The following is a 24,248-nucleotide window of genomic DNA, read 5'->3' as shown; positions in this document are numbered from 1 at the left end:
AGATCCACGCGTCCGTATCCCGAGGCGGGCTTAACTATCCACCCGTGTGCTCGTCGGCGGAGCGAGTGACCGAGGGACAGTCCCCGTGCTTCCCACGGCCTGGTTCCACGAGGAGCAGACCCGGAACGGTGGGATTCTGTCTCGCAACGCGGTGTGGCTCCGACTGGGGCCCGCCCCCCACCAAAGAAATGCCGGTGGGTGCTCTCGGTTCACCCCGCGCTCGCCCCAGGGGGGCTCGCGGGCCACCTGAAGCTCCTGCCCCTTGGTGGCCAGTCCTGCGCGTACAAAGGGGGCGTTCGTATGCGGGGGCGCGGGGCCGGCGCGCGAGCCTCGGAGCCTCCCCCACTCTGGGGGGGAGGAGGAGGGAGGAGGGAGGAGGGAGCAGATGGCAGCAATTACGGCGCGGACCCTCCCCCGCCGTAGCCCGGGGCCGGAAGATCAGCTCAGCAGCTCGCTCCAGCGGGCGCGAGGGGCGGCGGCCTCCCCAGCCGGAACCGGCGGGGCGGGGGTCCAGAAGGGGCGGCTCCGGCCGCGGGGGCGCGGACCACTTCTAGGGGAGAGTGGTGTGAGGGCGCGGTGGAGACAGCTCCTTCTCCTGGGACCCGGGCTGAGAGATTACCTTCGGAAAGGCCGAGTCTCCTGCCGCCCCCACCCCCAGAGTTGTTTCGGGCCAGGGCCTCAGCCAGCCCCGGACGTGCAGGTACTCAAAGTTACAAAGATTTTCAGGTTGAGCTGATGGCCCAGGCTAGGGAGAGGGGAGCTATACAGTTGTGCAGGTTGTGATCTATACAAGGTGGGAGGCGTGGTTGTGGGGAATGGGATTATAAACTGGGCCTTGGCAGGTGCTGACTCGTTCTGAAGGAGGGCAGGGGGCACCATTTCTCACAAAGGCCTTGGTTGAGCCAGCCTGGCCTGCCCTTGACTTAGGGCTGCTGAGTATAGACACATGGGAGAGCAAATGGCTAGGGTTGGCCCCTGTGGATCAGGGCCAGGGCCAAGGAGGGCAGGGAAACTCTCCTGGCCCAGGGTAGAAACAACTGGATCAGGTGGGCTCCCTGGGCCTTTCTTCCTTCTTCAATTCCTCTCCCACCCTCACCGAGCCTTGTTCCTCTTTCTCTAATATAGTTCTTAAAACAGCCCCTGCCCCTCCCTCACTCCTCAACTACCCAAGCTCCTGTTACTTCTCTGCACAATCAAAAAGGCTCCTGTCTGCTCTCTCAGGGTCCCCAGCTATCAGTTCACACCACAGGGAAAGAGACCTTTAGAAATACAAATCAGGAAAGCACCAGGACATGTCACTTCCCGATTAACATGGCTGCCCTGGGAAGGAAGCGCCAGCCTTTCCCCCCGGTGCCTACCTACACAGACGTCTCTTCCTGTCCTCCGCACTGCCCAGACATTGCTCACACTGGCTGCCTTTCTGTTCCTTGAACTTGACAAGCTTTCCCCCACTTCTGGCCTTGGCCTTGCTGTTGCTTTTCCTGGATCGCTCTGGCCCAGATTCTTCCCAGGAACGTCACCTTCCCATCATCCCTGACCACAATAATAAAGCAGCCCCAACTGCCCAATCCAGTCTGTCACTTAACCTTGTATATTTCTTTCACAGGACTCACCACATTCTGTAATTATCTTTCTTATTTACTTGGTCTGTGGTCTGTTTCACTTACCAGAATGTTAGCTTCACGAACGCCGGGGCCTTGTCTTTCTTGTTCTGTAGCACAATGCCTGGTGCAAACCAAGAAGCACTCAATACATGCTCCATACATTTCAGGAAAGGGGTCCTTGGGACCAAATTGGATGCTAGTTCATCTGGTCACCTCCAAGAGGGCTTCTCCCTGGGTGGGGCCTGCTATAAACACCTGTACTCACCTGGTACACATCTAGATCCCTTGCACACATGGGCAGACCCATGGCTTACTATAACAATAATCTTGGCTGACAGCTAATCAGCTGACACTTGAGTGCTTCCTGTGTGCCAGACATAATTCTAAGTGCTTTACATAGTTTAATCCATTCAATCCTCCTGTGAAGTAGACACTAATACCCTTAGTTTACAAGCAGCCATACCACACACACAGATCCACACCATGACACACAGGCAGCATAAGCACTGAATTCATTATTACCATCCAGCAGATAGATGAGCGGGGTAAAGAGATCAGGGTGAACCCGGGACATTTAAGAACTAGTGCAGGAAGATGGAAGGAACACCAGGGAAGGCTCAGCATGGGGGTCAGCACAGGGCCAGCTGGGCAGGGTGGTACAAGAGGAAGTTGAGCCTCAGCCCACACCTGTATTCTAGGTCCCCATAGCACTTGGAGCAGTGCAGAGGAAAGAGACTGTTTCCTGGTTCAGTTCTGCCACCCACCAGAGGGGTGATCTTGGGCAACCATGTACCCTCTTAAGGCCATATTAGCAAAATGATGGGGGAGGTGTACATAATACCTGTCTCCCAGGGCCCCCACCAGGATCGGACTCTGAAATGCTCATGAAAGCCATGTAGGGCTTGCTGATGAAAGGGTACAGGTTGCCAGCCTGGAAAACTGGGGCTGTAGCTATGCTTTGGCTCTTCTGGAATCACAGCTCACTGCTGTATGGCCCTCCAGGGTTGGGGGTTGGCGGGGGTGGCTGAGTCTCACCAACATTGCCTGCTCTGTAGCTGGCCTGGTGCACAGATAGAATTCCATAGGTGTTTGTGGAGTGAAAGACTGGGTGAGGGAATGACCAGGGCATAGGTAAGAGGAGGAGAATGAATACGAGTGAGAGGCAGAGTGAATGAAGCGGGAACTGGAGACCGCCCTCTGCCTCTGAGCCTCAGTTTCTTCATCTGTGAAAACCAGTGATGGGGTTTGGCCCACTTCCATCTCTGGGCTCTGGTATGGATCAGAAGAGATGGGGCCACTCCATGGAAGCCCCTCCTTGCTATCTATGCAGGGCCCCCAGCGTGGATGGGGGAGCTGAAGTTACCAGCGTTCCTCCCTTCCCCCCATTCCTGTCCCCCGGAATTTATAGATTCCTCATTGTCTGGCACAAAGGCCTTCTTGAGGAGAATTAGAAAGGCAGAGGCTGAGCAACAGCCAGCCACACCCAAAGCCCCATAAATCTGCCCAGGCCCCTGTAAGATGGACTTGCTTTGCTGCACTTGAAGCGGCCTGCAGAGCTTCTGCCTTTGGGATCAGCTCACCTTCCTCACAGCTCTGGAGCCTCACCAAGGTGGGGGGTGGAGGTTTGGGGGCATGAAGACAAGACCCGGTGGCCAGGGAGGGGTGACTCGCATTGCTTTATCCCTCTGACCTCAGAAAGCCCTTGGTCTTGTTCTTGTCCTGTCCCCTGTAATTCTAGTCCACTGCTGTTAGCTCTGAGCTGAAAAATGAGCTTTCTGTGGGTAGTCTGAGTCTCTTCGTGGGAGGGGGTCTGGAAGCCCAGACTCTAAAATGGCCTCTTCCCCAACTCTGGCCTCTGGGTAGCGGGTGGGAGGCTGAGGGAGGAATTGACAGATGGCTCAGTGTTAACAGATGACTGGAAACAAAATTACTCAGCTGCGTGTCTCCATCTTCCCCATGGAAGGGGATGGCCTTCACACTGGAAACAGACAATGACCTCGATCCGGAGGGTCTCAGAGGGCAGGGAAAGAGAGAAGTGATGGGGAATTAGGGCACCGCGAACAGGTGTACAAAAGACCTGACTCGGAATCCCATCTCTGCCACACACCAGCTGGGTGATCTCAAGCAGATCTCACAGAGTCTCTGTTTTCTCATCTGTAAGATGGGTCGATGAAAAACTTGTCTTATCTTCCTCACTGTCTTTTATGAAGATGATATGGATTCTGTGTTTGGAAAATGGGCTTTAAACACTTGTGAAGGTGTAAGAATTTAAGAGGTTATTTACTAGAAACTGTAAGAACAGCGCCAGCCCACTAGCTGTTCACAGAATCATTTTAAAAACTTGTTTTTCCTTACAACAAAATACAATAGAGTAGAAATCATCACAGTGCTTTACAGAGTTTTATGAAACAGTTACATGTGCATTCATATGTCCTGGGTCCAGATGTTAAATGTATTTACTATGGATGATGGTCAAGAAAGTGAAATACTCAGAGTAGAGAATATTCTTTAGTGATATCTCCAGAAGAGAATGGTGGATGAATGGAAACTGGCAACATGAAATATACCAGGTTAAACATAAATGTAAAAATTTTGCAAACAAAAATGCACACCAGGTCTGAGCAGCTCTGTGTAACAGGTTGGTGGTGATGGGTGGAAGGACTTACTTAGGACTTACCTGACTGCCCTTTTGGTGGACAGTGAAGCTCTCTCTGCTTGCTTTGGAAGGTGCCTTGAGCCTGAATCCTGAGGATGCTGTCCCTGAAGGCCCACTAGGCAATGACTGTGACTCCCTTACCAGGGCCCTGAGCTGTGCCAGAGAGAATGGGTTATTCAGTGAGAACCTTGAACTCATGTGCCTGGACCCCCCCTCCAATCCACTAGGAGTGCGGAAGAATCTGCAACAGGTATGCTGTAGTGGTGGTCATGACACCCCTGCCTGAACTTCACCCATGACCCTCGTTCTCACCCCCACCCCAGGGGTCATAGTTTAGTGAGGGTGAGCTGGTCAGAGCAGACCCTAAATCAATCCCAGACCTTCCTGGCCAGCACTGAGTTATGAGCTGTGGTTTTTGTGATGTAGATCATGGCTGGGGAGTAGGGGGCATGACCTATGGCAGATCACACAGGACCCCTAGAAGGGGCCAGAGCTGGGGTCAGAGGCCACCTCCACCATTCTCTGCTCTGCTCTGCTGGGTCCTATCCTGCATCTCATCCTTCAGCTGGGCTGGGCCATTTCCCCACTGACTGCCAGCTCTGCTGTAACTGCCACCAAGCCTGGAGGCTGGGAGGAAAGGGGCTTCTGCTGGAGAAAGATCCAAGAAGAAAGGAAAAGGATGAGATGACACAATATTTGGTTTCCTAAAGGTGGCTGGTCCATGCTCCAAACCAGACTCAAAAGTTTCCGGACCCCCTTCTCCGTAGATTTGCCCCTGCACCCCCGCCCCCACCGGCCTACCACCAACCTTCTCTTCTAATTGAATTCTTCAAGTCAAGACTCAGCGAAAACCCAGCCCAAAGGATTAGATGGCTGGAGATTAGGCATGGCAGTCAGAGAGCAAAGTAGGCAGAACCGAGCTGTGTTCCAGACAGTGTATGTTATCAGGGCTTAAGAGAGAGCGTCAGAGGGAGAGAGAGATGGAAAGAGCCAGACGGTGAGATGGAGAAGATCAAGCTGAAGAAAAGGGGAAGACAGACAGACAGAGGAGTACCAGCAGAAGACACTGAAGACAGTGATAGAGAAATTGGGGCGGCAGGCAAAGGAACATCCTTGTGAACTCCCATCAGACCCCGAGGCTAAGAGGTCCAAAGGAGGGTAATCCATAAAGTGCCTTTGCTTTTAATCCTCAAGACCACCAGCCTGAGATTGTATCTGTATTATCCAGGATGCTATCCATTATTTTACACATTAACCAACAACCTCCATGTCCCACTACCACAGTCATCTCTATCAGCAAAGGCATACACAAAGTCAAGACCCAGCCTGGGGAACTTGGCAGGGGCTGGGAAGGGATCCCTATGGGGTCCTCTTGAGGAGGAAGGCCTGGACAGGGCACTTCAGGACAGGGCATCGATGCAGGTAGAAGGTAAAAGAATCCTCACAGTTGGCCAGGCATGGTGGCTCACACCTGTAATCCCAGCACTGTGGGAGGCTGAGGTGGGCAGATCACCTGAAGTCAGAGTTCAAGACCAGCCTGGCCAACATGGTGAAACCCCATCTCTACTAAAAATACAAAAATTAACCAGGTTTGGTGGCTATAATCCCAGCAGCTCCGGAGGCTGAGACAGGAGAATTGCTTGAACCTCGGAGGCAGAAGTTTCAGTGAACCAAGATGGCGTCACTGCACTCCAGCCTGGGCTACAAGAGTGAAACTCTGTCTCAAAAAAGAAAAAAAAAAACAAAAGTTAGCTGGGTGTGGTGGGTCACGCCTGTAATCCCAGCTACTCGGGAGGCTGAGGCAGGAGAACTGCTTGAATCTGGGAGGCAGAGGGTTGCAGTGAGCAGAGATCTTGCCATGGTACTCCAGCCTGGGCAACAGAACAAGACTTGTCTGAAAAAAAAAAAAAAGAAAAGAAATTCTCACACTCTGGGTACCCATCCAGGTTGGCTAAAGCTGATCTACAGAAATAACTCCCTTTCCTTTGGGCCAGAAACAGAACCCCAGCACCCTCCTGTGTGTCTGCCCTGCCAAGACCGTGACACTGCACCTGATCCTGGAACCCTCAGCTATAGCCTCAAGCCTGTGGGGTGGGGACGCTCTTCCAATTCCTGCCCACGCCTGCCACCTGCTGGCTGACAGTGGCCTCGCAGTAACAGGAGCCTTGCTGAGACTGGGGTTAATCGTGCTCGAAGTAGCTTCTCTGGGCTTCCGGGAAAGCGGATTTGAAAAGCAAAATGTGAAATCCTTTTTCACCTATCTAGGTGTTCTTATGGCCTCTCGGCACAGGTTAAAGACTCCCTGTCCCTGACCATCACTCCTGCTTGATGCTGGGGCTGCTCTTCAGGCCAGAGGAGACACTGGCGGGGAACTTACTTTTACTGAATGGCTGACAAGGTACTAGATGCAGGAGATACAGAGATGACCCAAGTGAGAACAGCCAAGAACGAGATTAATGATAACTAGTGTGAAAAACGCAAGCGCTGAACTGTGTGCCTGACGCAGAGTAGTTTTTTTTGGTTTGTTTTTGTTTGTTTGTTTTGCTTTTGTTTTTGAGACAGTTTTGCTCTTGTTGCCCAGGCTGGAGTGCAATGGCATCAGCTCAACCTCCGCCTCCCGGATTCAAGCGGTTCTACTGCCTCAGCCTCTCGAATAGCTGGGATTACAAGCATGCGCCATCACGCCCAGCTAATTTTGTATTTTTTAGTAGAGACGGGGTTTCTCTATGTTGGTCAGGCTAGTCTGGAACTCCCAACCTCAGGTGATCCGCCTGCCTTGGCCTCCCAAAGTGCTGGGTTTACAGGCGGGAGCCACCATGTCCGGCGAGTAGTTTTCAACTAATAGGGAAACATTTCCGATTCTTTTATATTTTTTTTCTATCATTACCAAGTAGTTATCTAGGTGGAAGATTCAAACATTATGCAACTTTAAAAAGCAAACCCCTTTCTTCACCTTTCTCTTTAAGTTAAACACGTTTTAAAGAGCATCGTTGTGTCTAGAGGTTCTCCATCGAGGCTGTACATTAGAATCGCATGGGGAGATTTAAAAAATCCTGTTGCCCAGGTTGCACCCCAGACCAATTATCTCAGAATCCCTGGAGTGGGCTCCAGGCAGCACTATTTCTAAAAAGTCCTTAAGTGATTACATTGCGCAGCCAATGTTAAGAATGACCATTCTGGCAGGGCACGGTGGCTCATGCCTGTAATCCCAGCACTTTAGGAGACCAAGGTGGGTGGATCGCTTGAGCCCAGGAGTTACCAGCCTGCACGACAAAGCAAGACTCCATCTCTTCAAAAAACACAAAAATTTGCTGGGCGTGCTAGTGCATGCCTGTTGTCCCAGCTACTCGGGAGGCTGAATTGGGGGGACTGCTTGATCCCAGGGAGGTCAAGGCTGCAGTGAGCCATGATTGTACCACTGTGCTCCAGCCTGGGTGACAGAATGAGATCCTGTCTCAAAAAAAAAAGGGCCATTCCAGCATTTACAAAAAATGTAAATAGCCAGCCTCTCTCTGTCTCCATCTCTGTCTCTCTCTCCTCTCTCTCTGTCTCTGTCCTGTCTCTCTCTCACACACACACACACACACACACACACACACACACACAGTAGAGATGGGGGTTTCACTATGTTGCCCAGGCTGGTCTTGAACTCCTGGCCTCAAGTGTACATATATATGTGTGTGTGTGTGTGTGTATATATATACATATTTATATGTGTGTGTATATGTATATAATATACGTGTGTGTTTGTGTGTGTGTGTGTCATTACATTTGGCTTTTTTTTCCAACCATGAACAACATGGCTCAGAGAGATTTTCAGGGCAACCCATGTAGAGATTTATCTTATTCTCCTTGAATGGAGGCGTAATCTACACGTGCAGTACTTCCTCTAACCCTTCCTCTATTGATGAACATTTAAATTGCTTCTAAATTTTTTTTTTTACTGTTACAAACAATGCTTCAAGGTATATTCAGTATATCTTTGTTTCCTTGATTTTTTTTTTTTTTAAGATTGTGTCTCGCGCTTATTGCCCAGGCTGCAGTGCAGTGGCGCGATCTTGGCTCCCTGCAACCTCTGCCTCCTGGGTTTAAGTGATTATCCTGCCACAGCTTCCTGAGTAGCTGGGATTACAGGCATGCACCACCATGCCCAGCCAATTTTTGTATTTTTAGTTGATATGGGTTTTCTCCATGTTGGTCAGTTTGGTCTCGAACTCTTGACCTCAGGTGATCTGCCAGCCTCTGCCTCCCAAAGTACTGCGATTATAGGCTTAAGCCACTGCACCTCACCATTTAAAATTTTTATTTCATTATTTATTTGTATTTATTTATTTTGTAGAGATGGGGTCTCACTGTGTTGCCCAGGTTGCCCAGGCTGGTCTTGAACTCCTGGCCTCAAGCAATCCTCTTGCCTCAGCCTCCCAAAGTGCTAGGATTACAGGCATGAGCCACTGTGCCAGGCCTACTTCGTCTGTCTTTGCTCACATATACAAGCACTGTGTTGAAAAATATTTCTAAAAGCAGAATTTCTGGGTCAATGTGTATGTACATTTGTTATTTTGATAGATACTGTCAAAATGCCTTCCAAAAATACTTCACTAATTTACATTCCTCCCACAGTGTAAGCACTTAATATTATTAATGTTTAATTTTTGCTAAACTGATGGGCCCAAAGCAATATTACATTGTTATTTTAATCTGCCTTTTCCTGCCCATTTGTGAGGTTAAGCATCTTTTCATATATTTACTGGCTGTTTGTATTTCTTCTATGAATTAATTGCCCATGCAATTTGCCTATTACCTATTGTGCTTTTTTTGTTTTGTTTTAAGATGGGGTCTTGCTCCGTTACCCAGGCTGGAGTGCAGTGGTACAATCTTAGCTCACTGCAACTTCCATCTTCCAGGCTTAAGCCAACTTCTCAGCCTCCTGAGTAGCTGGGACTACAGGCACGGGCCACCATGCCTGGCTAATTTTTTTTTTTTAATTTTTGGTAGAGACAGGGTTTTGCCATGTTGCCCAGGCTGGTCTCTAACTCCTGGCCTCAAGTGATCTGCCTGCCTTGGCCTCCCAGAGGGCTGGGATTACAGGTGTGAGCCGCCTGCATCTGTTCTCGATTAGGCTTTTTTGTAATTAATTAGGAATAGAGGAAATTCTATTTGCAATAATGTGACTGGCTGGATTCTAGACTGATCTTTCTGCATGAAACAAGTAAAAATGCTGGTTAAGATATGCAAATTATTTTACAAGCATAGATGAGCTGGCCAGATAGCAAAGAAGTATTATGTTAAATTCTAAGGGAAGACAGGAACTCAGGGGAACAGACAAAAAAATCCTTTAGTGTGAGGATATTTGTCAAATCAGGCAAATTCGAACTTCAACTTTCACAGTCTCTATTTGTTGTTGTTGTTGTTTATTTTTGAGACGGAGTTTCGCTCTTGTTACCCAGGCTGGAGTACAATGGTACAATCTTGGCTCACCACAACCTCTGCCTCCTGGGTTCAAGTGATTTTCCTGCCTCAGCCTCCTGAGTAGCTGGGATTACAGGCACGCGCCACCATGCCTGGCTAATTTTTGTATTTTTGGTAGAGACAGGGTTTCACCATATTAACCAGGCTGGTCTCGAACTCCTGACCTCAAGATCTGCCTGCCTTGGCCTCCCAAAATGCTGGGATTACAGGCATGAGCCACCGTGCTCGGCCAACACAGTCTCTGTTTTTGATGGAATCAAGGTAAGCAATCTAATAGGAGATTCTCTAAAAAGCGTGACTCCAAAGGGTTCATCCTTCATGTAAAGTTGAACCAGAAATAAATCCGTCCCACTGTCACATCCAGAGGATTTTAACGAAAGCTGCCTCTGTGCTGAGCTGATAGTGAAGCTGTGTCCCTGAGTTTTAACCACAGTTGACCTTTGTGCTGATTTGTAGCCCTGGATGATCCAAAACTATACAAGTTAGGTATTTCATTTGAAGTGGGTCAGGACTGGTTAGCACCTCTACATGCCTGGAAGGAAAAAAAAAACATATACTCTGAAGGAAACCTGGGTCCTCAGCCTTAAGAAATTTCCAACATAGTTTTCTAGGGAACCTAATAAATAGGTCACAGGGGAAAAAAGTCTCTAGGCTGGGCGTGGTGGCTCATACCTGTAATCCCAGCACTTTGGGAGGCCGAGGCAAGAAGATCACTGGAGCCCAAAAGTTCAAGACCAGCCTGGGCAACATAGTGAGATCTCCTATCTACAGAAATGAAAAAAAAAAAAAAATTAGCTGGGTGTAGTAGCAGGTGCCTGTAGTCTCAACTACTCCGGAGGGTGAGGTAAAAGGATCACCTGAGCCCAGGAGGTTGAGGCTGCAGTGAGCCGTGATTGCACTTCTCTCTGCACTCCAGCCTGGAGATAGAGTGAGACCTTGCCTCAAAAAAAAAAAAAAAAAGAAAAGAAAAAAGATAAATCATAAGAAATCCATACCTAAGCATTGAAGTAAAACTTAAGAACACCAAAGACCAGGAGAAGATCCTAAAGACATTAGAAAAGAAGGCCGGGTACCGTGGCTCATGCCTGTAATCTCAGCACTTTGGGAGGCCAAGGCGGGCGGATCACCTGAGGCCAGGAATTCAAGACTAGCCTGGCCAATATGGTGAAACCCTGCCTCTAGTAAAAATACAAAAAATTAGCCAGATGTGGTGGCACATGCCTATAATTCTAGCACTTTGGGAGGCCAGGGCGGGCAGATCACGAGATCAGGAGATCAAGACCATCCTGGCTAACACGGTGAAACCCTGTCTGTACTTAAAATACAAAAAATTAGCCAGGCATGGTGGCACGTGCCTGTAGTCCCAGCTACTTGGGAGGTTGAGGCAGAGAATCGCTTGAACCTGGAGGCAGAGGTTGCAGTGAGCTGAGATTGTGCCGCTGTACTCCAGCCTGGGTGACAAAGTGAGACTCCGTTGCAAAAAAAAAAACTACAAAAATTAGCCGGGCATGGTGGTGTGCACCCGTAATCCTAGCTACTCAGGAGGCTGAGGCTGGAGAATCACTTGGACCCAGGAGGTGGAGGTTGCAGTGAGCCGAGATTGAGCCTTCATGCTGCAGCCTGGGCAACAAGAGTGAAACTCTGTCTCAAATAATAATAATAATAATAATAATAATACATTTAAAATTTTTAATTTTTTTTGAAAAGAAACAATCTTTTAAGGAGACACATTGACCTCTCAATAAGACAATGAAAGCTAGAAACCAGTGAAATACTTTCCACGTATCACGGCACTCAACAACGGAAAAATACACAATCTTTAAGCACACACTTGGCAAAATCTGATCATATACTAGATCATAAAGAAAGTCTCAATTGATTTTAAAGGTTTGACCACAGTGCTAGAAATAAGTAAAAAATAATTTCCATATGTTTGAAAGTTATTAAAGACATTTCTAAATAATTCATTGGTCAAAGAGGAAATAATAACGGAACAACTAAAGTAGTATTTAACAGGAAATGTGAAGTCGAAAAGGCTTATATTCAAAGACTGGAAGAAAGGATGAAAATTAACAAGCTACACACATATCTCAAGAAATCAGAAAATAGGAGTAAGTCCACTCCTATATACACTCAATAATACTTTGTTTTTTTAAAAGACGAAGTCTCAATCCAGCTGCCCAGGCTGTAGTGTAGTCACGTGATCTTGGCTTACTGTAGCCTCAACCTCCCAGACTCGGGTGATCCTCCCACCTCAGCCTCACAAGTAGCTGGGACTATAGGCAGGTGCCACCAAGCCTGGCTGATTTTTTCATTTTTACTAGAGACACGGCTTGGCCATGTTGGCCAGTCTGGTCTCAAACTCCTGGGCTCCAGTGATATGCCAGCCTTGGCCTCCCAAAGTGCTGAGATGACAGGCATGAGCCACTGTGCCTGGACTCAAGGAATACTTTTTTCTTTTTTGAGACCGAGTTTCACTCCTGTCACCCAGGCTGGAGTGCAGTTTCACTGTCTCAGCTCACTGCAACCTCTGCCTCTTGGGTTCAAGCATTTCTCCTGCCTCAGCCTCCCGAATAGCTGGGATTAGAGGCATGTGCCCGGCTAATTTGGTATTTTTAGTAGAGACAGGGTTTTACCATGTTGGCCAGGTTGGTCCATCTGCCTCAGTCTCCTGAAGTGCTGGGATTACAGGCATGAGCCATCGCGCCTGGCCATCAAGGAAAACTTTTTCAGAAACAACCATGCAAGAGTGTCCATAGTGGGCTGGGCGTGGTGGCTCACGCCTATAATCCCAGCACTTCAGGAGGCCGAGGCGGGCGGATCACGAGGTCAGGAGTTCATAGACCAGCCTGTCCAATACAGTGAATCCCTATTTCTACTTAAAAAAATACAAAAATTGGCACGGAGCATTGGGGCTTTCCAGCTTTCACAGAACCTTCAGCATCCCCAGCTGCCGGTCTTGGGATCTTCGAAGTAAGGAGAGTTTTAGATGCTTCTGGATGTTCAATGCTAGCACCTTTACGACTGGAGCAGCTCGATTTTCTTCATATTTACTTTCAAGAGCAAGAAAAGTGCTGGGCTCGCACTTATATTCTCCCTGTGGTATTCCGGAGTTCTGTTCCATATCCACCAGAAAGCTGGCAGCCCACGGCTTTGGCGCATCCATGGCGGCAATGGTGTCCTTCCCTCCCCAGAGGTATCACTACTTTTTAGTGCTGGATTTTGAGCCCACATGCGACAAGCCACAGATTCATCCTCAGGAAATCACTGAGTTCCCCATCCTGAAGCTAAATGGCCGGACCATGGAGATTGAGTCTACCCTTCACATGTATGTCCAGCCTGTAGTCCATCCACAGCTTACCCCTTCTGTACAGAGCTCACCGGGATTATTCAAGCTATGGTGGATGGTTAGCCAAGCCTGCAGCAAGTGCTGGAGAGAGTCAATGAGTGGATGGCGAAGGAAGGCCTCTTAGATCCACACATCAAGTCAATTTTTGTCACCTGTGGAGCCTGGGACTTAAAAGTCATGCTCCCGGGCCAGTGCCGGTATTTGGGCTTACCAGTGGCGGATTGCTTCAAGCAGTGGATTAATCTGAAAAAGGCTTACAGCTTCGCCATGAGCTGCTGGCCCAAGAATGGACTTCTAGACATGAATAAGGGCCTCAGCCTGCAACACACAGGCCAGCCCCACAGCGGCATTGACGACTGCAAGAACATTGCCAACATCATGGAGACACTCGCCTACCGAGGCTTCATCTTCAAGCAGACATCGAAACCATTCTGATCGGCCAACGAAAGGATGGGGCACGAGAGGGTAGTTGTTTGGCCCAGCCCAGAATCATCCTCTCCCTCACCAGAGGGGAAGAGAGAGAGTGGCATAGCTCTGCATCCAGCGTGTTCCCCAGCTGTCCTGTGACCTTGTGCCCTTGGCAAGGGCTTGGCCACTTGGCCCTTCTGGAGCACTTTGTGACCCCCATCCCCACCCCTTGATCTCAGCCCAGTATCAGACCCTCCCGTTGTGGGCCTGGGCTAGGGGGACCCAGGCATTCACGGCCTCCTTCCTGGTACACAGGCTTCTGTGGGGCCACCAAGTCCCCCCATGCCCCCTCCCATCCCTAGTGCATGGTGTGTGGTGCCCCCAGGGTTCCAGGACAGATCAGGCCCCACCTTGTGTCTACCCTGAACCCGCTGTGAACGTGCCACTGAATAAAGTCAGGGAAACGAGGCAAAAAAAAAAAAAAGTTAATCAGGTGTGGTGCACATGCCTGTAGTCCCAGCTACTCAGGAGGCTGAGGCAGGAGAATCGCTTGAACCAGGGAGGCAGAGGTTGCAGTGAGCCGAGATTGTGCCACTGCACCCCAGCCTAGATGACAGAGTGAGACTCCATCTCAAAAAAAAAAAAAAAAAGCATTCATTTTATAATAGCAGAAACTTGGATACATCCCAAATACTCATTCATGAGACAGTGCATAATAACCATGGTACATCAATGCAAGAGTCTTATACAGCAATCAAAATGAATAGACCATAGTAACACACAACAGTGTGAGTGAATCTTAGCAATATGATATTAAATGATAAAAGTAGACAGCAAATACTACATAAAGCATTATATGCTTTTAAATAAAATAGCTAAAGTTGTGCATGTATATATGCATAACACATATACTCTGAAGAAATACATGAAGAGGCAATAAAACTATATGTAAAGGAGAGCAAAAGAATAATGGACATGAGACTAGGATTATAGCTGCCTTGGAGGAGGAGAGGCAGGAGCTGTATCAGGAAAATCATGCTAAACTATAGAGTATTATCAACTTTTAGGCCAGGCATGGTGGCTCATGCCTGTAATCCCAGAATTTGGGTGGGATTGACTCACAGTTCTGTAGGGTTGGGGAGGCCTCAGGAAATTTACAATCACAGCAGAAGAGGAAGCAATCACATCCTCTTTCACAGGGCAGCAGGAAGGAGAAGTGCCATGTGAAAGGAGAAAAGCCCCTTATAAAACCATCAGATTGCCAGGCATGGTGGCTCACACCGATAATTCCAGCACTTTGGGAGGCCGAGGTGGGCGGATCACCTGTGGTCAGGAGTTCAAGACCAATCTGGCCAACATGGTGAAATTCTGTCTCTACTAATAATACCAAAAAAAACCAAAAACAAAAACAGTGGGGTGTGGTGGCACATACCTGTAATCCCAGTTACCTGGGAGGCTGAGGCAGGAGAATTGCTAGAACCCAGGAGGCAGAGGTTGCAGTGAGCCAAGATTGCACCATTGCACTCCAGCCTGAATGACGAGCGAAACTCCATCTCAAAAAACAAACAAACAAACAAAAAAACCATCAGATCTTGTGAGAACTTACTCACTATCACAAGTACAGTATGGGAGTGACTGCCCATGATTCAGTTACCTCCCATTGGGTCTCTCCCATGACAGGTGGGAATTATGGGAACTATAATTTGAGATGAGATTTGAGTGGGGACACAGCCCAACCGTGTCAGTCCTCATATGGTTGAAGGGGTGAGGCAGCTCTCTGGGGTCTTTTTTATAAAGGCACTAATCACTCCCTAAAAAGTCCCACCTCCTAATACCATCACCTTGGGGGTTTAGGATTTCAACATATGAATTCTGGGGGAAGCAAACACTCAGACCATAGCATATCCCATGTTCAGGGAGGAGAGAAGATCTAACATTATGAGGCAGTCAATTTTCTCCAAATTCATCTATAAATTCAAATAAATTCCTATCAAAACGCTAGCAAAGATTTTAAAAGAACCCAACAATCTCATTTGCAATTTGATATGAGAGAATAAAAATCATTTTTGAAAAAGAAAATCAGATATGGAGCACTCATTCTATCAGGTAGTCAGAGAGGCTACAAGGCTACAGTAATGAAGTCAGTGCCACACTGGCATGGGAATGGCCTACTAAGATTCTGTAGGAGAACTGAAATGTAGCATAAAACATAAAAGAACTCAACATTTATATGTGATAAAAATGACACCACAAATCAAGGCAGAGAGAATTGTTTAACAGATGGAGTTATCTTGGTAAATGGAGAAAAAATAAGGTTGGATCCTTTATTGGTCTGCTCAGGTTGCCTTAACAAATTAAACAGGCTGGATGGCTTACACAACAGAAATGTATTTTCTCACGGTTCTGGAGGCTAGGAAGCCAACATCAAGGTGTCAGCAGGGTGGGTCTCCAGAGAAGCCTCTCTCCCTGGCTTGCAGATGGTACCTTCTGACTATGTCCTCACGTGGCCCTTAATTTTATTTTGTTTTTTTTGAGATGAAGTCTCACACTGTCACCCAGGCTGTAGTGCAGTGGCATGATCTCAGCTTACTGCAATCTCCGCCTCCTGGATTCAAGCAATTCTCCTGCCTCAGCCTCCCGAGCAGCTGGGACTACAGGCGTGCGCCCTACGCCTAGCTAATTTTTTTGTATTTTTAGTAGAGACAGAGTTTCACCATGTTGGCCAGGATGGTCTCGATCTCCTGACCTTGTGATCCGCCAGCCTCAGCCTCCCAAAGTGCTGGGATTACAGGTGTAAGTCACCGCGCCCAGCCCTCACATGGCCTTTTCCTGTGCAAGCACAAACAGAGAGCGTTCTCTCTGTGATGTCTCTTCCTCTTCTTATAAAGACAACAGTTCTATTGGATTAGGGCCCTACCCTGCCCTAATAACCTCATTTAAACTTAATTACCTCCTTAAAGGCCCTATCTCCAAACACAGTCATTTTTGGAGTTAGGGCTTCAATATATATGAATTGGAGTTGGTTGGGGGAGACATAATTTAGTCTATAACCGATTATATCTTCAATATTACAAAAGTGAATTCCAGATGAGTTAAAAACTAAATATTCAAAACAAAACTGCAAGAGTAATAAAAGAAATGAAGATCTCTTTGTGATCTTAGAGTAGAAAACTCTTATTAAACCAGACCTTAAAGCACAAAGTATAAGGAGAAATTGTGCTGAATTTAACCATATTGAAATTCAGGAGTTATTTCAATGAAGGCCACTGTAGATAAAGCTAACAGAAAGGTTTGTATAATACAGTTGCCTCATCTATAACCCATCTGACAATGAGTTTATTATCTAGAGTAGTAAAAGGACTTTCTGAAAAATCAATAAGAAAAGTATAGGAAAATTCAATAGAATACTGGGCAAAGGCCGTGAATGGGCAATTCACAGGAGGGAAAACTCAGTTGAGCAGGGCATGTGGAGAGATGCTCACCTTGTTCATAATCAGAAAAATCCAATGTAAAATAGTGATATCACTTTATAGTTCTGTTCTATCAGATTGGCAAACATTAGAAGGCTGAATAATGACAAGTGTTGTCTAAAACATAGGGAGACTCTTACGCACTGCTGGTGGGCACACATGGCAATACAGAGAGCAATCTGAGAGTATCCACTCAATAAGTGTGTATGTGCCTGTGACCTCATAATCTCAGAGAGCCCAATGGGTCCACAGCTAGATTCATATGAGAGTGTTCACTTTGGCATTATTTATAGTGACAGGAAGTGAGAAGCAACCTAGGCATTTATCTCAGGAAGAAGGGATAGGTTAAATGAGGTAGATGTACACTATGGAATTCTATAAGCAGGAAGAAGAGGGAAGAAAGAAGTAAAATGGTGCACTCCACATCTTTTATCAAGATAGTGTGAGCTTTTTCTAGAATCCCTACTCATTAGAATTCTGTTTGCATTTTATATTTATTTATTTATTTATTTTGAGACAGCATCTCACACTGTCACCTAGGCTGGAGTGCAATGGCATGATCTCGACTTACTGCAGCCTCTGCCTCCTGGGTTCAAGTGATTCTCCTGCCTCAGCCTTCCGAGTAGCTGGGATTACAGGTGTCTGCCACTGTGCCTGGCTAATTTTTTGTATTTGTAGTAGAGACAGTGTTTCACTATGTTGACCAGACAGGTCTTGAACTCCTGACCTCAGGTGATCTGCCCACCTTGGCCTCCCAAAGTGCTGAGGTTGTAGGCATGAACCACCACACCTGGCCCCGTTTGCATTTTATTGGCCAAAATTGCATTACATGGTTACACCTAACTTAAAGGTGATTAGCTAACAGGAACTGTGTTAGATAATCAGAGATGTCTGGCTTACCATCTGTTAGATTTTTTTCTAACTGCTGCATAGAATTCCATAGTGTGCATCTACCACATTTTGCTGTGATGGCTAGAGGTTTAGCAGCCATCTTGTGCCTAGGAGGAAAAGTCAAGAGAATCCCAGAGAAGGCCCTGACATCATCAAGTTTCTTAACCAACACCAACTGTTTTCTATTCCTGAACCTCTTATGTATAAAATAATAAGCCTCTCTTTGTCTAAGCTACATGTGTCAGCCTTCAATTGCTGACAACAAAAATAAATCTGATTAGTTTAAACAGAAAGGGATGGAGAAGCAGGCTTAGGTCCAGGAACAATCCCCCTACCCCACCCAGCTTCAAGAGTCACATGACTTCTGCCTGTGATTGAGAAAACAACGGTCACTACTACAGGAAGCTGATGAATCAGGAAACTGCGAACCAGAGCCTCACTGCTGCTGCCATGACCTGTGACAGCAAAACGGATGTCCCATGCTATGTAGCTCTGTTCCAAATTTATATCTTGCACAAGAGCAGAACCCAAACCACAGAGGCATACATAGCTCAAGGGAATCTGGGAAGTGTTGTTTTAACTTTCCAGCTTCTGCAGCTCAGAAGAAACACTGAAAGGAATTTTAGGTTAATGTTGAGCAGACCATCTATTACAGACTACACACCACTGAGGTCAGCTTTCGATTACTTACAACCAAACGTATACTCAACTGATACACTACACATAAAGCAACAAGGATGGATCTTAAAAACACACTATTTTGAACTCAAATGTTCTGGAAAAAAAAAAACAAACAGTATTGGCCAGGCGCAGTGCCTCACGCCTGTAATCCTAGCATTTTGGGAGGCTGAGGGGGTGGATCACCTTAGGTCAGGAGTTCAAGACCAGCCTGGCCAACATGGCGAAACCTGGTCTCTACTAAATATACAAAAAAAAGTTAGCCAGGCGTGGTGGTGCATGCCTGTAATCCCAGCTACTCGGGAGGCTGAGAAGGAGAGTTGTTTGAATCCAGTAAGTGGAAGTTGCAGTGAGCCGAAAACCCCCCGCTGTATTCCAGCCTGCACGATGGGAACGAGACACCATCTCAAAAACAAACAACAAACAAAAAACGGTATTTAGTGAAAAAGAAAACACTAACAGAGTAAGTTCTGTAGCACAATTCATAACATGTTAGTTAAAAACATAACACATACAAGCAGGGCATGCTGGCTCATGCTTGCAATCCCAGCAATTTGGGAGGCCAAGGCAGGAGGATCATTTAATGACAGGAGTTCAAGACCAGCCTGGGCAGCAAAATGAGACAACATAAAAAAATTAGGCAGGCGTGGTGGCACACCACTACGAGCTTCTCGGGAGGCTGAGATGGGAGAATCGCTTAAGCCCAGGAGTTTGAGGCTGCAATAAGCTATGATCATGCCACTCCACTCCAGCCCAGGTGACAGAGTAAGACCCTGCCTCTAAAAAGAAAAACAGAAAAAACACATACACAAATCAATACTATATTTCAATGAAATGTATTTTCAAGGATGTACAAGAGCCAGTTGGTAAAGGGTGGAGGAGAATGGGATGTGGGGATTAAGGGTGAAAGAGAGAAACTAAATAAAGTGAAACAAAACAAGGGAGAGGTCTTGTACAGTCTGATGATGGAAGTGATGCCAATGGAGGAATATCACTGGCTCAGTTTCCTACATCTGAGGTCTAACCAATCCATCAAGCTTAGTATGTAACATAAATATTAAAGAATATTTTGATAACAATTTATCATTATATTAATAAATCATTTAATTCAAATATTTCATTTAAATTACATTTAAACATGAAACTAATCTATTAAATTTAATGTTATAATTTGGTGCCAATCCCTCCCTCACTATTGCCTGCTGCACTCTGTGCCCTGACTGCTACCTTGCACTAGACACATAATGTCTGTACTCACAATTTTGTTTGTTTTGTTTTTTCAGATGGAGTTTTGCTCTTGTCACCCTGGCTGGAGTGCAATGGGCGATCTCTGCTCACTGCAGCCTCTGCCTCCCGTGTTCAAGTGATTCTCCTGCCTCAGCCTCCCAAGTAGCTAGAATTACAGTTGCCTGCCACCACGCCCAGTTAATTTTTGTATTTTTAGTAGAGACAGGGGTTAGCCATGTTAAGCAGGCTGGTCTTGAACTCCTGACCTCAGGTGATCCACCCTTCTTGGAATCTCAAAGGGCTGAGATTACAGGCATGAGCCACCTCGCCCAGCCACAAGTTTTTTTTTGTTTGTTTGTTTGTTTTTTTTAAAGGGGGTCTCGCCCTGTTGCCCAGGGTGGAATGCAGTGGTCTGACCTCGGCTCACTGCAGCCTCAACTCTCCCGGCTCAAGCGATCCTTCCACCTCAGCCTCCTGAGTTGCTGGGACAACAGGCGTGAGCCACTGCACCCAGCTCTGCACTCATAATTTGACAATTATGTTTCTATTTCCCCAGAACCTCAAGAAAATAGGTTCAAGTGACTCCTGGAGACCCCCACCCCCGAGTTATTCTGAGAGTACCAACCCTATTGAATGAGACACCTGCATTCATTCGCTCACACCCTCTCCCTCCACCACCCCTCCTTTCATCAAGTGGCTCTCCACCCAGTGAGGAGGGGCTTTAGGCTGGGTCTAAAGAGTTGGGTCGAGACCCGACAGGCTGTATGTATCCCCGCCATTGTCCCCAAGGCTGAGGGTGGGCACTGCGGTCCGGAGGAGTCGTCTTTGGGAGCCCGCCCCGGCGGGGAGGAGCCGCCCGGTTCAGGCCCTGCCCGCGCGGAGGCTCTTGGGGCTGGTCTGGGTCCCCTCCTGAGACGTGAGCACCCAACCCGTCCGGCCCCCAAATCCCTTCCTACCGCGGCTTGATCCGGCTCAGCTCTGAGGTGTTTGCAGCAGCTCTTTCTGAAAGTCCAGCCATCTGTTACCTGCATGGCGTCCTGGGGAGGGATAGTCCACTTCGGGGCACTGGGAGATCCGGTGAGTGTGCTCCGCGGGGCCTGGGGGATGTTGTTGGCCCCGAGCTGTGTCCCCGGTTGACTGCCTCATAGAGACCCTCTGAAACCCTCCAAAGAAAAAACGACGACCCTCTCTCCGTGAGTCTCAGTGGGGTGCTGACCAAAGTGATCTAAGCCCTGCGTGCCTCGGGCTGCTGGCCCAGCGCTTGTCCTCTCTCAGGGTGGATGGAGCCAGACCCCCGCCGGTGTAAATGTTTTCCCTGGGGCAAGGGCTGCGCACTTTGCAGCTGCTGGCTCCCCTCCCTAGCACCCAGGGAGACACTACTCCTGTTCATTCTGTGTTTTACATGCCAGCTGCGTGAGAGGAGGGACTCACCTTCTTGTCTGGAAGAGGAAGAGCTGGCATTGAGCTGGAGAGGTTGGACATGTCTGAGGAACTGCCCTGCCCTGGCAAAGAGACTCCTGCCCCCGGCTGCAGACTGGGGGCCCTGTACTGGGCCTGTGTGCGCAATGATCCCACCCAGCTCCAAGCCATACTGGATAGCGGCGTCTCCCCAGAGGAGGCCACCCAGGTGGACAGCAATGGAAGGGTAAGTTGTCCCAGGACAGCTGTGGGCATCTCTGCATGCCCACCACACCATCCTGGCCTGGCTCCCTGAGAGGGCTCAGGGGCAATACCTCCCACCCCGCAGTCTTTAGGAGGAAGGGAATGGTTGCTGGTGGGTCTTCACAGGGGTTGGGGCAGGCTATGGGACAGATGTGGGCTTAGAGGGCATGAGGGGCCCCGGGAAGCCCCTGGAGGAAAGCAGGGGATCTGAGCTGCCCCTCCCTCAGACAGGCCTCATGGTTGCATGCTACCATGGCTTCCAGAGTGTGGTGGCCCTGCTCAGCCACTGTCCTTTCCTCGATGTGAACCAGCAGGACAAAGGAGGGGACACGGCCCTCATGTTGGCTGCCCAAGCAGGTGCGAGGCTGCTGCACCCCACTTCCGACAGCCCCCCTTTTGAGGCAGACAGGGCCTCAGCCCCACCCTTGCTCTACGCCAGGCTCTGTCGTGCTGGGTGGAGGGCGGGTTGGGAGCTTCATCACCTCCTTTCCCAGGACCAAGCTTACCCTTGATGCCCTGTGCAGGTCATACACCTCTGGTGAGTCTCCTGCTCAACTACTACGCGGGCCTGGACCTGGAATGCCGGGACCAGCGGGGGCTCACAGCGTTAATGAAGGCTGCCATGCGGAACCGCTGTGAATGTGTGGCCGCCCTCCTCATGGCAGGTGTGTGGGGCCTGGGCCAGGCTGTGTGGCCTCCAGTCCCTCCTCCAACCCTGCCATTATTGTTTGCAGAGAGGAGAGAGGTGGAGATGGATGATCAATCTAGTTCAATTCCTGGAGGTGGAGAGCATGCTTTGGGCTTCATACAGTCAACTAAGTTTAGATACTGATAGCTCAGAAATTGAGAGTGGAAGTCCCAGGAAGGAAAGCGTGGGAGGGGAACCTAGCCCAGTTGGAAAACCTAACACGACAAAAGGCTGGCATCTGGAACCAGCCCAGGCTCCTGAGTGGCTCTCCTCTCTGGGCCTCACCAGTATTGTGAGGGTGTTAGCTTTCCCTGGGATGACCTCCAACTGTGACAAGCCAGGCTTCCAGGGGACCCAGGGAAGTGCCATTGAGGCCTGTGGCTCTGTGGGGTTGTTCAGGGGGAGGTGGGGGAGGTGGGGTGAAGTCCACATTGTCCATGGGGATGTTTGGGGGCCCTCCTTCCCTGCAGTGGGGCTGCCCTCTGCTGGTCACTCTGGGGGACCCCCGCCTCCACTTTTTCCTTCCCTGCCCCACCCCACTGGGTTTGGAGTGAAAAAGGAGTGAATGAAAAAGGAGGGCGCTCTACACCCCTTCGTCTCAGGATGAATGCTCCTCTCATGTCCCCAAGATGAGTGAGGGAGATGGTGAGAAGAGAAGAACCAGGAGCGGGAACTAGCAGACCACCCCCACCCGCCTGCCCCACAGGGTGCAGCTCAGGCCTCCCCTGTCCTGGGCAGCCTCCACTGCTCTGCTCAGCTCTTTGGATTCAGGAGATCCCTGTTCTGCCACAGCTGGAGCCCCACAATAGGTCTCTCTGGAGTCTTTTCCCCGCTCTGGACCTAAGTGTCTTCATCTCTCTTAAACAGCAGGTTGCAGTACTGGCCTCCCAGATTCCACCTTCAACAGGATGGGACTCTGTGGCTTTGAATGTAACCCACACCAGTCTCGCAGCTAAAGGATCTGTCCTTCCTATCCCACCCATGTCACCCCCATGCCTCCTCCCAGGTGCTGACCTGACAGCGGTGGACCCTGTTCGGGGCAAGACGGCTCTGGAATGGGCGGTGCTGACCGACAGCTTTGACACGGTGTGGAGGATTCGGCAGCTGCAGCGGCGGCCTCAAGTGGAGCAGCTTAGCCAGCACTACCAGCCCGAGTGGCCCGCCTTGCCCAGGCTCGTGGCCCAGGCCCAGGCCCAGGCCCAGGTTGCCCCTTCACTCCTAGAGCGGCTGCAGGCTACCTTGAGCCTCCCCTTTGCCCTGTCCCCTCAGGACGGGGGTGTTCTGGACCACCTTGTGACTGCCACGACCAGCCTGGCCAGTCCTTTCCTCACCACTGCCTGCCACACTCTGTGCCCTGACCACCCACCTTCCCTGGGCACCCGAAGCAAGTCTGTGCCAGAGCTGCTAGGTACTGCCCCACCCCCTCCCCTGGTCCCCAAGTCCCCTCCAGGGAGTCCCCACAGGTCCCCCTGGGTCTTCGTTCCCTACCAGAGCCCTCAGGGCATATTGAGCAAGTGCCCTCAGTGGCTAAAGCCCAGGGATAGCACCAGCCCCAGGCCCCAAGTCCCCAAGATCCTCCTCTCCAAGGCTTCCTCATCCCCCAACCAGTGCCAGCCGAAGCCCAGTCCTGCACGACATCAAAGCCTGGCCCTTCCTCTCTGGCAGTACCAGGAGCTCAGGATGGAGAGGAGGAAGCAGGAGGAAGAGGACAGAATGGCCCAGAAGTAGGAGAAGATGGGCTAGGACAGGCTGGGAACAGGTCATCAGGCCCCTCCCCAGGCTTCTTTCCCCTCTGGAGCCCCTCCTGCCTCCCCATACACCTCTGCCTAAGTAAATCTGCTCTCCACCCATATACAAGGCCATTCATTCCAGCATTGTTTGCAGGAGTGAAAGAGTGGAAACAAGCAAACTGTCCATCAATAAGGGACTGGCTAGATGGATTATGGATGTAATTGCTGTACACCCATACAGTGCATGCTCTACAGCGCATTCTAAAATAAGACTAAGGAAGCTGTTTATATTCTTATATGAAACTGCCCTCAAGATGTATAAGGTAAAAGTAACTGAGGAGTGGAACAGCGTGTATGGCGTATTATTGTTTCTCCAAGTAAAAGATTTTCACAAAGATAAACATGACTAAGACAAA

General features: G+C 49.0%; 1 protein-coding gene and 1 pseudogene across 12 annotated transcripts; both read left to right on the top strand.

The window, feature by feature from the left end:
• ANKRD33 (ankyrin repeat domain 33) lies at positions 1 to 24,248 on the top strand. 12 transcript variants are annotated; one of them, XM_078336613.1, is made up of 8 exons: positions 542 to 700; positions 4,332 to 4,510; positions 19,809 to 20,829; positions 21,162 to 21,397; positions 21,642 to 21,771; positions 21,939 to 22,079; positions 23,109 to 23,510; positions 23,987 to 24,248. In XM_078336613.1, exons 4-8 carry the CDS (start codon positions 21,233 to 21,235, stop codon positions 24,052 to 24,054), a joined length of 906 nt encoding a protein of 301 aa, XP_078192739.1. In that variant the 5' UTR covers positions 542 to 700; positions 4,332 to 4,510; positions 19,809 to 20,829; positions 21,162 to 21,232; the 3' UTR covers positions 24,055 to 24,248. The 12 variants fall into 12 exon arrangements, with proteins under 12 accessions (XP_078192736.1, XP_078192740.1, XP_078192732.1 ...); XM_078336608.1 differs by having other exon boundaries at positions 23,768 to 24,248; XM_078336610.1 differs by lacking the exon at positions 542 to 700 and adding an exon at positions 1 to 194 and having other exon boundaries at positions 21,646 to 21,771; positions 23,109 to 24,248.
• LOC144577615 (ERI1 exoribonuclease 3 pseudogene) lies at positions 12,629 to 13,654 on the top strand (annotated as a pseudogene).

The sequence above is a fragment of the Callithrix jacchus genome, chromosome 9 (assembly GCF_049354715.1).
Source record: "Callithrix jacchus isolate 240 chromosome 9, calJac240_pri, whole genome shotgun sequence".
Classification (NCBI taxonomy): domain Eukaryota; kingdom Metazoa; phylum Chordata; class Mammalia; order Primates; family Cebidae; genus Callithrix; species Callithrix jacchus.
Note: the sequence above shows the minus strand (reverse complement) of the source record. Positions and strands in the feature narration are given on the sequence as shown.

Coding starts and splice junctions, on each gene's coding strand:
- ANKRD33 (XM_078336606.1), top strand. CDS start 21,233: ATGTCTGAGGAACTGCCCTGCCCTGGCAAAGAGACTCCTGCCCCCGGC. Junction 21,398..21,641: donor AGGTGGACAGCAATGGAAGG/GTAAGTTGTCCC, acceptor CCCCTCCCTCAG/ACAGGCCTCATGGTTGCATG. Junction 21,772..21,938: donor CATGTTGGCTGCCCAAGCAG/GTGCGAGGCTGC, acceptor TGCCCTGTGCAG/GTCATACACCTCTGGTGAGT.